The 14,447-nt window shown below is 46.3% G+C and overlaps 2 protein-coding genes across 2 annotated transcripts in view; one reads left to right on the forward strand and one right to left on the reverse strand.

Moving 5' to 3' along the window:
• The first annotated feature begins 570 nt into the window (after positions 1 to 570).
• FBXO39 (F-box protein 39) lies at positions 571 to 7,194 on the forward strand. Its single transcript, XM_066262957.1, has 4 exons — positions 571 to 693; positions 3,710 to 4,815; positions 6,567 to 6,743; positions 7,042 to 7,194. Exons 2-4 carry the CDS (start codon positions 3,790 to 3,792, stop codon positions 7,168 to 7,170), a joined length of 1,332 nt encoding a protein of 443 aa, XP_066119054.1. The 5' UTR covers positions 571 to 693; positions 3,710 to 3,789; the 3' UTR covers positions 7,171 to 7,194.
• Positions 7,195 to 12,245: 5,051 nt separating this feature from the next.
• The window catches only part of TEKT1 (tektin 1), a 37,529-nt gene continuing 35,327 nt past the window's right edge, over positions 12,246 to 14,447 (reverse strand). The window contains exon 8 of the mRNA XM_066262961.1: positions 12,246 to 12,342. Coding sequence (XP_066119058.1) covers positions 12,333 to 12,342 — 10 coding nt within the window. The 3' untranslated portion in view covers positions 12,246 to 12,332. The remainder of the gene's footprint in view (positions 12,343 to 14,447) is intronic.

Raw genomic sequence — 14,447 nt, forward strand, 5'->3', positions numbered from 1 at the left:
GACACCAGCCCCTGCCTGAAGGGGAAGGGCCAAGGAAAGAAAGTGGGTGGGTTAGGTTCTCATCCTCCCCCACCTGGAAAGATGGGGCGGTTCTCTTCTCAAGCTTTGTCAGCGGCGTGGGTCAGGTTTGCTTCAGGCTCTCCTTTGGGGCTCTATCTAAGGAGCGGAAAGTGGAACCCCTGGCAGAGCATGTGGTAATGGATTCTGAAGAAGTGCCTAAGCTGTGTCTTTCCAGACCTGAAGGACCCTGGGGCTGGGTCAGGACAGGAAAGGAGGTAGACTGAGCCCCAAGTTCGGGGCAGAACCTATTCCTTGCCGGAAGAGGGAAGGCAGGGGACATGCCCATTCTCACCAGTGAACCGGCTGAGTCTCCTGCTTCCCAGCCCCTCCCCCCACCCGGAACCTTCCTGGACAGTTTGCTCAAGGACATGGCTTTCCTTCTATGCGCATGCTCTACTGACCATGCTCTACTGAAGCTGTAACTCCAGTTTTGGGTGCACAGCAGGGATGAACAAAGCTCCGCAGAGGCCGCACGTCACAATGGCGTCCCGCAGCTAGAGTTTTAGCCAGGTCAGGAGGTGGCCAAAAAGGTTGTGGAGTTGGCATCAGACGGCATCAGACGAAGCAGGCAGATGCGCTCAAGGTCCCTGCAGCCCTAGCAGGGCGGGACACAGCCCGGAGAGCCAGTAAGAGGTGGGCATGGACGCGGAGAGGGCGGAGGTGGGGACGACCTGGAGGTGGGGACAACCTGCGGACGCTTCTGGAGCACGCAGAGAGGGGTGGGCTGCCCTCTTCACCCGCCTCCTCCTGGAAGCTTCCCTGTCACCTCCCCTAGCTGGGGTGATCGGACACACTAATGTTTTCTTCCTGGATGGACAGCCCGGTGATAAGGTAGACTGAAGCTAAATTTGAGAGTCCTTAGGGTGGGTTCGAATCCCACCTCTCCACTTACTACTGCATCTCACTGAGAGACTTCTTAACCTTTTCACACCTCTGTTTTCCCATTGGAAAAATAGGCGTGTGCACCCCTTCCATACAGAGATGTTGTAAAATTACCTTGACACCAGCATTTACTTCCCACCAGACACTGTTCTGGCGCTTTCCATGTATCAACTTATTTAATCCTTTCAACACTGAGAGAAAAGTACTGCTATTACTGCTGTTTACATATGTGGAGACAGAGGCACAAAGAAATGAATTAGGCGAAGGTCACACGTAGCAACAGACAGAACCAGGATCCAACCCCAGAAGCTACCTTGCCTCTCATTGGTGAAGAGGTCTTGGGTCAATGGAGGGTGGTTCCAGTAATTATACTAGACATTTGGACCACTTGCAACTGCTTTCCTAGCCCACTACACATGTCCTTCCAAACTCACCCTCTGGCCTAAAGTGTCTGCAATTCTTCTGACAAGTGACACTTACTAGGGCAAGGGTTTCATATTAGCCTTCTAATTGGTTTAGCTTTCTTGAAGCACCTTTTAGGTGCCTTACTCCAGGCTAAGTGCTGTGGAGGCCCCTCGCCTTGGGCAGTCTATACATGATTGAAGGGACAATCCCATTTCTTCATTTGTTAAATGTTGATGTACCTACTCAAAAACAGAATGAGGCTGCCCCTAGTATCCTGAACTGTGTGGGTTCTGTGGAACAAAAAGGCTTGGATGCAGATCACACTAAGGGATGGACAGGAATGGGAGGGGAAAGAGAGAGGGCAGGATGAAAACAGAGGCAGACACTCTGGGAACCCACTGGAGCCTTTTGTCCTGGGTGGGGGCAGACTGCTGACAAATCCCGTGTGGAAGTTTGTCTGAATCTGGAGATGGGAGGGCCAGGTGGAGGCAGGATCCCACTTGTCCCATAGGCAGTGATGGAGTAATGAGGACAAGGGCATGGGAGAAGATCCCAAATAAAGTCCTCCATAGGAGCTCACTTGACAACATTCATGGTCACTGTGGTGTTGGTGGGTGCTGGAGGAGGCTGGCATTCATCTAAGGAGAATGGATAGGAAACAGGGCCATGGGTCATTTCTGTTCAGATGATGTATGTATTGGGTGAGATGTACATAGAGTGACATGAATAATTCTTACAAACATTAAATATACATTTGGAAACCACACACACACAAAGATGCACATCAAACTCATTGGAAAAGTTGCCTACAGGGGGCAATGGAGTGGGACACAGTTAAAAAGGAATGGATGAATAAATAAAACCGAAGTGATATCTTGGGCAGACGAATGTCTGTCCTGAATTGAAATATATGATTAACTTGTCTTTCAGCACCTGAGGGCTACCACTTGTGGAGGTAAAAAAAAAAAAAAAAAAAAAAAAGTAGAGAAGAAAGACTCAGAAAGCCCAGGTTCCAGTCTGGGCCCTGTTACTAACTAGCTGTATGACCGCAGGCAAGGCCTTTCACCTCTCTGGGTCTCAGTTTCTGTCTGTAAGTAAATCAGTTATCGATCTCTTCAGCTCTCAGTTTTTATGGCCATTATCAATAATCTTGGGCCACTTCGTAGAGTAACCAATAAAAGCCTTATGGAGTAATGAGGCTTGAAGCTTGAAGCATAGTGGGTTAGGGAGAGTTAAAGAAAGTGAGGGGAGTTTTTCAGGCAGGAGAAACACTGAAAGCAAAAAGTCATGAAGATATCAACATACGGCTATAAAAAGTCTGCGGACTCTGTTTCAGGCAGGCCTTAGCCCAGCTGTTCCCTGGGCCTCTCTGGCTTGGCTGCGGGTGATACCTGCAACCCAACAGCCAAGGCAGAGACTGCTGGTCCTACCCACTTCTGCATTCCCCAGTTATCAAATCATGTCCTCCAAAGAACTCACGACCCACCCCATTCCCACTGTGATGCTGCCCGAGGTTTGAGTTCAGGTTTGAGCCTGAACTCTGATCTAGGCCATCCTTCCTCATTCCCCAAGTGTCCTTCCAATACCTCAACACTGACCACTTCTGATATATGACCCTTTGACCTTCCCTGGCCCCCTGTGACCTCAGCAGAAGTTCTCCACCCTTGTTCTGCTGCTAAACCTTTTGAATGTCAACAGAGCCATCAGCAATATAGCTCAACACAGTGATTCTCATCCAGAGGAGGCGGCCAGCCATGTCTGGATTCCAAAGTCTTGGGGAGAGGGGAAAGTGGGAACCCTCCATCTCTGGAACACAGTCTTTATCACATCATTCAGGGCCCCTTAATCCAGCACTTCCCACTGCTTCAGCTCCAGTGCCATATAATCCATAGTTCCCTGAATGTGAACACATCCTGTACATTCAGTTCTGTGGCTTTGCACATTCTGTTCCCTGTGCCTGGAAAACTTCAGTTCTTCCAACACTACCACTAGGTCAACCTGGTTTGCCTTGCAAATCCCACTTCCCCTACAAAACCCAGCTCAGACACACCTCCTCTGAGCAGCCTTCTTTTATTTCCTCCTTATCCAGACAGAATTAACCACCCCGTTTGTGCTACCCTGCAACATGACTATGCCTAAACCTAGACACTTCTCTGACCCTGTTGTAATCAAGTGCTGGCCTGTGTCCTTGATAGAACCTAATGGACTTTGAGTCTTTGCAGGTGTGGACTGTGGTAAATTTCTTATTGTACCACCTGCACCAGCACAGTGCCTACTACGCATGGGGCCACAGCGCAAACTTGTTCAATTATGTTTAATTTCTGTTTGACAGGCAATGGCTCTTCCTTTTTACTCCCCACAGGAAACAAGTAATTGCTTTCCTTTCCTCGTTTTTGGAAGCCGTGCCTACCACAGAGCTATCCTGGATATCCTGAGTGTCCGATGGATGAAGAAAGCCAACTGAATCAACCCCAGGACCAGAGTTGCTGGGCCACTCTCCCCGATGTGTGCCTACAACGTGTTTTCTGGTGGCTGGGAGACAGGGACAGGTCCAGGGCAGCCCTTGTCTGCAGAAAGTGGAACCAGATGATGTATTCGGCTGACCTCTGGCGATACAGGGCCATCTCATTCAGTGGGAGACCTTCCAGGTTACACGCATCTGAATTTGTGTCAGCTCTTTGGTATGTTAAGAAATTTGGTCGTTATCTTGAGCACCTGGAGATCAAATTCCTGAATCCTTACAATGCTGTCTTGACTAAGAAGTTCCAGGTCACCATGCGAGGCCTTCTTTCGAGCCTGGGCAAGAGTAACAACCGTCTAAAATCTCTCTCCATTCAGCACCTGGAGCTGGACCGCCTGGTCTGGAAGAACAGCATCAGGAGCTCATTCATCAAAAGCTTAAGCTTCTTCTTAAAAAAAATGGGCAAGCACTTGGATTATCTCAACCTGAAAGGGGCCAGGCTGACCGTGGAGCAAGGCTGCCATGTTCTCAACTCCCTGAGCTACCTAAGGAATGAGAGTATGGCATCGGAGCTCAACATTGAGGACTTCTTCAGCCACCACCTCGCTGTTTACAGCAGCCCACAGTTCAACAAGACCATGGCCACATTCCACAACCTGGCGTCCCTGACCCTGAACTACAACTGCATCTCCGACGAGCTGCTCGAGAACCTGTGTGAGAACAACGCCAGTACCCTCTGGAACATAAACATCAAATGCCACATTCATGACCCTCATGGGCAGGTCATCTGGGGCATGTCCTGGTCCAAGCTGGCTAGGCACACCACCAACCTGAAGGTGAACTTCTTCTTTGAGCGGATCATGAAGTACGAACGCTTGGCCCGGATCCTCTTACAGGAGATCCCGGTCAGGAGCGTCAGTCTGAGGAGCTGCTATTTCAGTGACCCAGACTGGTCCATGCGGCCCACTCTGCTGGATCTCCTGCCTACCTTCCGGCACACTCTGCAGGTAGGTCTAACCTGAGGGTGGGGCAGCTTTCAAGGAGTGACTGCACCCAGGTTCCTGGATTTCCCAGAGGAAAGGCTACTGCTGCCTGCTCTTGACTGGGCTCACTCAATCAATCTTAAAGTGAGATTCTGGGAACTGTGAGCAAACTAAAGCCTCATAAAACCATGGCAGTCAACATAAGGGGCTGCTCACTTCCTACACATGGAACACAGGAATTTTCTGGTTGAGTGTTAACCAAAGAAAACCCCTGTATCCCTGGCTCAGAGATGCAAGCCCTGATCGAGAAGGTGCGGGTACAGGTGAGTAGCAGGTCTGCAGTCCTTTCCTACCTTCCCACAAGGTCACAACAGGCAGGAAACAGTGTGTCTTCAAACCAAACAAAAAGCCAAATTTGACCCCAGGTCCCTGAAAGGCTCAGGGGTGTGGGCTGTTCTGTACTCTGACAGCTCCCCATCTATAAAATCAAGATTATTTTGTCCTACCTAAGGACCTCACTTACAGAAGGTTGTGATGATTGACATTAATAAGTATAAATATCACTACTAACAGTGAGGGACTACGGCAGGCATGGCCAACATACGGTTCGCAGGCCAGATCCAGCCCGTGTAATGATTTTATGCGGCCCGCAATTAAATTTTTGATATTCTCCGCTACTTTAAAATCGCAGCTACTCAGAAGCGGAAGCGTCTTTGATTATTGGAAATTGAGATATTTAAGAAGATAGTGATACACGGAAAAGAATTCCGCGTGTGACTAATCTAAGGTTAACTTCCAATAATTGTCAAATGGATTCGCAATTCTTCTTTATTTTTTAAAAAAATTCCATTATAAAGATTTACAACTGTTGTACTCTTCTGTACTTGATATGAACTGTTTGCCGTTTAGCGGTGATGTGAAACCCACATTCTTTTAGGTGAAGTTTGCCAGTGCGCACCCAAGGTCAAACAATTCATTATTTTTGTGGTCAAGTGTGCTGAATCAAGTGGCATTGTAGCATAGACAATAGCTGCAGTTGATAACTGAAAATATGTCCAGGCTGTTTGTAAATTGAAATAATTGTTTTATTTGTGATAGATATAACCACTTCAAGCTCATTCTATTAATTAAATGTTTTAATTGATTGTGATACAGTTTGGATATTTATACGGTATATAATTATATTTTTATTAAAATAATATTGTATATTAAAATTTTTTTCACTCACATTTATTCATAAACAAATTACATAATAAAATTTTGTTTACATAAATGAATCCTTTTTGTATTTAACATTTTTTCATTTTAATATTTCGTCCAGCCCGTGAAAAAAAGTTTTCTTTCTAATCCGGCCGGGGGGCAAAAACTGTTGGCCACTCCTGGACTATGGAGTGCTAATAGCTCATCTGATACTCACATAGCGCTCCAGTGGGCAGGCAGGCAGCATTATTATTCTTTACGCTACAGAAGAACTTGAGGTTTGGTGGCCCGTACACAGTCACCTGGCCAGTCCATCAAAGGGCAGGGACCAGGACCTTGGTCTCTGGACTCCAAAAAAAGTTGCTTCCAAACTCCAAGTTTTATAAATTTGGATGAGATCAACTTCATCTCCAAATCTCTTCCTCTGTAACCTATGGGTCCAGGGCATCTTATCTAAAGCCCTCGAACCACCATGGCTATCGGGCCCAATGTTGGGTCATGGAAATGTAACAGAATGATCCAGCCAGTCCCTGCCACTTTGCCCACGTATGTCCTCCCATTTGATGCTTTTCCAGAAGTTAACTTTTGAGTTCAACAACAACCACGAGTCACTTGACGAGGAGCTGTACCTCCTCATCTTAGCCTGCAGAAAGTTGTTTTACTTCAAAATCTGGGCTTTCCTTGATGTGCAGTTTGTGGAGCGAATCCTCAAGAGTCAAAGGGAAGGGCAGTGTGCCCTGTGCACACTCAAGGTAAGAACCCCTGGGGCGGTCACAGGGGACAGAAAGGGGCGTCCAGGCCCCATGGCCCGGGCACTCAGTCCTGATGTTTCTGCCCTGCCACGAAAGTCAGAGATGGGGCAGTCTTATCACCTGAGTCTGCCCATTAGAAATTAACAATCACCAAAGGGAACCTAGATTCTGCCGAGTGGCTAGGTTTGGGCTTTTCCCGATTCTGCCAACAAGCGTATGTGTACATTCAGCTTGTTTTTAATGCCTGAATGATGCAGTCATGGTGTGTGTGCATGGCTGTGTTTCTCTGTTGGCACAGGTGAGAATTTACACAAACAGATACGAGACAAATGAAGAGGACAGGATGCTACGGGAAATTTACCGGAAGTACAGAAAGCTGATCGATTCAGAGCTGAACTATTTTGTCATCGCCTACCCCATGATGTAATGAGCGCTCTCCAGAGGAAGAAAGCTAGGAGCACTTTGAAGTTGAAAACCTGGTTCTCATAGGAGGACACTTGGGGCATCCCTTCCCCTACCTCTTTTTCTTCTCTTTTTTTTTGCCAGTTTCACACCAACATGAAGACACCAGCAAAGGTTTGCACTGCTGGTGATATAGAGGTCTCAAGTGACTTTAAAGTGCTATATTTACCAGCTCTCCAGGGGTGATTTCTTGTTTTGTCATTTGATCTTGATTTCTGACACCCTCACTCAACCACAGAAGTAAGAGCTCAAAGCCACTCCAAGTAGTTTCTTACCCTGACTCCTGCTAACCTGTGTACTTGAAAACCATGTGATTAGCCATGGTGCACATAGAATCGTGTTTTCACTGACATTTTCAGTTCAGAAACGCTCTGTGTCCTGACTGGACTTCTTGTCAGAGCCTCCTCACACTGACCTTGGCCGGGTCTGGTCTAATGTCAGATGAATGGAAATCCACCAGCATGTCCTCCAACAAAGCAGGGAAATTCCCACTGTTAGAAGAAGCCTGCTCAGAGCAGGAGCTCCCTGGTACAGAAGGAACTCAGCCCTGATTTGTCAGTGTTGTAGACTCATAGGTCCAGCATCTCCTTTTCTCATGTCTCCTCCTTCTCCCATCTAGGCAGCAAGGTGCCCAGTCAGCCCTCAGGTTTAGGCAGAACCAGAGGGTGGCCATAACATGCATATTTACAAAGAATCTGTCATATCATGGGGACATGTTACAAAAGTGATGTTGAGTGGAAGAAAAGGCAGGACCTAAAAATGTATATTTATATCAATCATATAAAGCACATAGTGGGGTTTGTTTGTTTGTTTTTTAAAGCATAGCAGAAATACACTAAAAATGTTAATAGTTGTATCTGGTTGGTAGAATTACAGGTGGTTTTAATTTTCTTTTTTATGCTTTCCCATAGTTCTCAAATCTTCTACAATAGCCATGTTATTTTTTATAATCAGGAGACAATCTAGTGTGTTTTAAACAGGGAGTAGTTATAAATTCCTGAGCCCATGGTATAGGATATATTGTTTCTGGTTTTCTTGTGATTTTTGTGCAGATAGTTGCGTATAGGGTTTTTTTAAAAAAATAGATGTAAATTAATAAAATCTCAGAATAATTTTGACAAGTGTCTCAACTCAAATTTTGTCTCCTCTTTTGTATGTTGTATTCATATTTGTGCTCAGCTTTTTAGGCCTTTGTTAAAGTTCATATAGATACAGTGTGGATAAGTTTCAACTTCCACATTTACTGTCTCATCTGAAAGTCCCTGCAGTGCTTCTGGGTAGGTATGGTTCCAGTAAGGCCAGTGCCCACGGTCAGGCAGGTCCACATCGGATTAGCGCAGACTGCAGAGAAACTGTGGAGCCAGAAAGCGTTGGGCCATTCCCATTTAATAGAGTCTCACAACAGCGGACAAGCAAACAGGCAGGGGAAACCACTTCTCAAACAAAATGGCCCTTCACCATGGCCGGCAGGCAATCCGCAAGCCGCCGTCTGCACTGAGTGCAAGCATCTATCACCTTACATACACTATACACACATGGTGCTGCCACGTGCTCATGCACTAATCAGGCAAAGTACAAGCCAGCAAGCCTACCACAGCTGTTTTCCCAACATTCTACCCCTTTAGGTTGCTCACTTCATAATCTACATGAGAGTATTTTCTGCGATGGTCCCTGTGCAAGGAATGAGGTACATTACATAAACAGAGACTACAGCAACAGCATAAGTTATACAATAATTACAAAGGTGCCCTTTATCATGTCTCCCTGAACACTCTGCCCAGGGAGTTAACTGGAGGCCCACCTCTATCCCCCTACCCCACTGCAGATGGGAGGGCCTGTACAGTCCAGGGCTATGTCCATTGAAACCATAAAGTGTCCTTGGTGCATCCCTGAAACAGATGGGAGCAGCTTCCCAGTGTAAGAGGGCCTCCACAGGTGCTGCGCCCCCCCCCCATCAAAGCCTCTTATAGTACTGTTTATCGAGCAAGGGACCAGTGGCCCCCTATGGTTGCAGTCCAAGAGTCCATTATACCACTCGATGATCAGTCCACGATAGCCCAGCTATCTGTGCAAATCGCTAAGGTAATTGTTTATTACAGGCAACTAGCCATATAGCTCTTTATTAATAGGTCTCAGCGCCTTTCCATAAGCGCTCTGTCCATTGCCACAAGCCCCATCCAAACCCCTCAGAGGTCCAAGCTCACAGGGCCTGGCGGAGTCAAATGCATTGAAGGCCTGTGCCACCCTGACAGTTCTTTAGCTGCTGCTGCTGCTGCTGCTGCACTTATTATCTTCTAAGGCCAACACCTGCTGCACATTAAATCAATTTCACATGGGGCCTCCACCCCCACCCCACCCCCACCTTCCATCCTTGTTAGGCGGGCCCCTCAGCCTTCCTCCTATTCAAATTGGGACAAGGGTCTTGGGGATCCTCCTCTCCCTCAGCTGTCTCCATCATATAATCGTGTAACCTGAACGCCAGCCATTTTCTTGGCAGCTGCCGGGGCTGCCTCGCTTCCCTCACTTTTTCAGCAGCTGGAACTTCCGCTGCGGCTCAAGCAGCCACCAAAGCTCTAACAGGACTTTATTAGACCTGCCATCTAATTTCTCCCTATCTGCCCCAGCTGCAATCAGATCTACCCACATCTGTGTTTGGGTAACCTTTACAGGACTTTTTCTCTTGTTAGTTGGGGGGGTCAGCACAGGCAGCAGCCCTTACAGCTTTATGATTCCGTGCTGCCTCCTCCTCACCCAAATCTTCTACCATCTGTGTAACTACATTGATGGGCTGCCCCATATGGGGGCCCAAGATAGCCATTAGTGACCCAAAAAGGGCTGACAGGGGGCGCTACAGAGAATGAGGTACCTCATCCCTGCTAAAACACTTCATCTGATCCATGGGACCTTGGGTTGAAAGCAGCATTCTTCATACCGAGTTCCCAGAGGACATGCTGCAGCTCTGAATATGACTGCCACCAACTCACTGCCCCCGGCAAGTCTCCAGCATTCTGCCAGACAGTATGAATGGCAGCCATCACCCATTCTAATAAGGCATGGTTCCTGGGTTGTCATGACAGTTCTGAAGATGCTGCCTCAAGGAGGAGTACATAGCACTGGCAGCCAATTTCTCCATCTCTGTTCAGGAGAGCATGATGCCATCTACCCCCCTATGTCCCACAACCACAGCAACCAGGCTGCCAGGGGCTAGGTGGGTTTCTGCCTGAATTGCACCCCCAACTTCATCAGCTCTGCCTGGGTGTAGGGCCAGACCACAGAGTGCTCCACAACCTGTGGAGGGAGGTGAAGCTGCCCCTCAGTCATTCATGGCTGCCAGGTTTTTACCTTTTGGGTGACCACTGGCCAGGCTCTCAGTCTGTGGATGGCAGTTTCAGCCCAAATCTCCTCAGAAGAGTCAGAAATGACTACAACTGCCAACTCAGAGCCACTCCACCAGCATGGATGCAGTTCTGTCTTCAGCACCCACTTCAGCTCCTGCGGCTGCCAGCTCTCAGCCTGAAGCTGAGACTCAAGCTCTTGAACCCACAGTTATTTTTCTAACAACTGCCACTACCAACGTTCAGCTTCCAGGGCAAATTACAGCTCATGAACCCATAATTCCTTCTCCAGAGACCATCCAGTTCCAGGTGCTGTTGGTGCTGTGCCTTCATCTCACACTGCAGCTCTTATAGCAGTCAGCCTCCTTCTCCAGCACTCATTCCAGTTCAAGCCATCACTGGTTCTCAGCCTATAGCCTGACCTGAAGGTCTTGAATCTACAGCTCTTTCTTCAGTGACCATTCCAGCTCATACTGTTGTTGGTGCTGAGTCTTCACCTCATCCCGGAGCTTTTGATCTTGGCCAGCCTCTCGCACAGAGCTATCAATTTTTTCTCACAGGGCTTTAGAAAACACCCAGCACACAGCACCCAAAAGGACAGCCATGGGGAACCATATGCTAGAGAACAACAACCACTCCTCTACCCCATCCTTCAATGGTGTTGGCAGCTCCGTACCAATCTGACCCAAATCCTGCCCACTCCCCCAGATGTAATGCTGGTGGCCAAGGCCAGGCAGATCTACACTGGATTCGGGCAGACAGTAGAGAAACCGAGGAACCAGAAAGCACTGGAATATTCACATTTAATAGAGTCTTGCAATGATAGATGAGCAAACAGGCAGGAGAAAATTGCTTTTCAAGCTACCAAACCGCAAAATGGACCCTCACAGTGGTGGGCAGGCAATCCGCAAACTGCCATCCACCCTGAGTGCAAGCATCTGTAGCCTTACATAGACTATACACATGTGGGCACTGCCACATGCTCATGCACTAATCAGGCAAAGTACAAACGAGCAAGCCGAACACAACTGTTTTAGAAATAGTTTCTGTTCCACAAATGTTCAGAAAAGATGGGTACTGGTGAGGGAAATAGGGTCCCCCTGTGAGGAACTCCCAGGTATCATGGGAGAAGACACTTTAAAGTGTCAGCTGACACCAGAGGGGCGCTTGGGAACCATCTGGTTCATGTGGACCAGAGAGGAGGGAGCTCACTCGATATGAGAGGGAACTGCTGCTGGCATCCAGACCACCTGGGAGATGGAGTGATTGATTGGTATAATGATTTATTCATAATGTGGGCCAGTTCTGGTGAGTTTCTTTTCATCCTCAAGCATAGAATCTACAGGTAGAGGATCTTTTATGAAAAACGTGTTCATTAAAATGTTACTTATGTTAATACGTTCTCATAAGAGAGTCGATTTGTTTCACAATTTGCAAATCTCTTTCATGTCTGGCTTAACAGTAGATAGCTGAGCTCTCATCACTGCCTCTGCAGTCTGTAGCAATATCACAAACCATGTAGCCTCTGGAAAACTCTGGAATGTGAGGAGAAAAGGCACATAATGTCTTGGTATTAGTGTTAAAATAGTTTTGACCTAATGTAAGTTGGAGCCCCGGAAAGCACCCCACAGGGGCGATGGCTTCAGCGGTGCCCACAGTTCAGGTTTGAGCATCATCTGCAGCAGGTTGCACTCTTGCCTCGTAGCCCATGAATCAGCCTCTTGGCCCAGGCCACTTGCAGCAGCTGCCCATCCAGGGGATTCTGGAAAAATTCCTCCACCTTCCTCTGTCATTAAATGTTGCTATGGAGAAACAGGAGGTCAGACTAAACCCATGCTTTATTTCTCAGCCTTAGAAGATGACTCTATTTTTCTGCCTTAAAATTACCTGCCCAATGAGGTGGGTTTTTTTTTTTTATTATCCTACTCCAGGAGACAACTTTCTGTTGATTATTCTACATAATTATTTTTCTGGAAAATATTATACAGATTTAATCAGCAAATTCAAATTTTCATTTATTAAATGAGAAACCTGCTGAGAGTAATGGTGGCATGAGAGATACTCCTGATCTCTCCCCTTGAAATTGCAACAAATTGAACAACTATAATGCAGTGAAGGAACTCCAGCTGGGCTTGCAGGGGCATGCCTGAAAGATCCACATGCCAAATAGACTAAAGGTGGGATGGGGTGAAAAAGAGGGTGGAAGATAAAATACAGTCATGGTAGGTTTTGGTGAGGAGAGGAGACAAACCTGGACTGACTTTTTTTTTCTCTGCTGGACTATGGGGAGGAGGGAAGCTTGAGCTCTCTAGATTTTGTCTTAAGGGTACAGAGAGGGAAACTCAGAGTGACTGGTTCTCCTTCTGCTGAGAGGAGCAGTGAGACAGAGGGGCAGAGGGAGGAGATAAACCAAAGTGGCCAGAGCGTGGGTTCACAGCCAGTGTTCCTGTGGTCTACCTGCAGCTCGCACTTGGCAGAGACAGAGAAAGCTAAAGTGCTGCTCCCTAGCCTCCCAAATCCCGCCTCCCTCATCTCACAGTACCAAGAGTGGCAGACACAAATCCCAGAGCTAGCTCTCCAGAGCCAATCTCCCCTGAAGAACAGAGGTGCTCTACATCCAGTCCCCACATCTGTTGAGATGTGGAATGGAGTGCCCAGAAGCCTGAGATCATCATTGTTAGAGCTGTAAAACCAGAAAACTGAAGCCATAAAGCTAAAGCTGTAAAACCCTCACAACACACACCACCCGACAATGTGACTGCAGCTCAACCTACATCATCGATTGCCCCATTAACATCTCAGCAGAGGACAGCCCAGGAACTTCCCTGAGCTAAAACTTGTAATACAGTGACACTTACTGGAAGAAACCTATCAAAGCCAAAATTTATTTTTCCTTTCTTTTTCTTATTCTTTTTATCTTCTGAATTTCATTTTTTAAAAATTTTTGTATTTTTTATTCTTATTTTTTGTAGGTGTTTTGTTTTTGATTTTTTGTCTGCTTTTGATCATTTTTTTCTGTGGTTTTTCTTCTGTCATAATTTTTTTAATTTTTATACTTTTATTGTATGTTTTAATTTTAATTTATCTTTTTTAATTGTTTTTTCTTAGGATTCTTAACAATACCACTCAAATGTCATCAAGGAAGAAGAGAGCAAATGCCATGGCTTCACAAAACAGAGATGTGGTTTAGAAAGATAATGAAAAATCTCCAGAAAACTATCTCAATCACATGAAAATCTTGGAGTTAAATGATAAAGAATTCAAAATTGAAGCTCTGGAAATACTCAACGAGATAAGAAAAGACACCAACAGTCAACTTAATGAGCTCAGAAAACAAATTAATGAACAAAAAGAACACCTCATCAAGGAGATTGAACTTTTTTTTTTTAATTTTTTTTAAGAGAATATTTTTTTCTTTTTTTCTTTTTTTTTCTTTATTCATTTTTAGAGAGGAGAGAGAGAGACAGAGAGAGAGAAGGGGGAGGAGCTGGAAGCATCAACTCCCATATGTGCCTTGACCAGGCAAACCCAGGGTTTCGAACCGGCGACCTCAGCATTTCCAGGTCGACGCTTTATCCACTGCGCCACCACAGGTCAGGCGAGATTGAACTTTTAAAAACAGAGATGAAGAACTCAATACTTGAATTGAAGACTGAGATAGCAAGTTTAGCTAATAGAACAAGCCAGATAGAGGAGAGAATCAGTATCATCGAAGACAGGCAACTAGAGATGCTACAGAGAGACAAGTTAAAAAAAAAACTAAGAGAGCTCTACAAGAATTCTCTGACTCCATCAGAAAGAGCAATATAAGAATAATGGGTATATCAGAAGAAAAAGAGAGAGAGAAGGGAATGGAAAGATTATTCGAACAAATAATTGATGAGAGTTTCCCAAGCCTATGAAAAGA

This window comes from Saccopteryx bilineata, chromosome 2 (assembly GCF_036850765.1).
Source record: "Saccopteryx bilineata isolate mSacBil1 chromosome 2, mSacBil1_pri_phased_curated, whole genome shotgun sequence".
NCBI classification, from domain to species: domain Eukaryota; kingdom Metazoa; phylum Chordata; class Mammalia; order Chiroptera; family Emballonuridae; genus Saccopteryx; species Saccopteryx bilineata.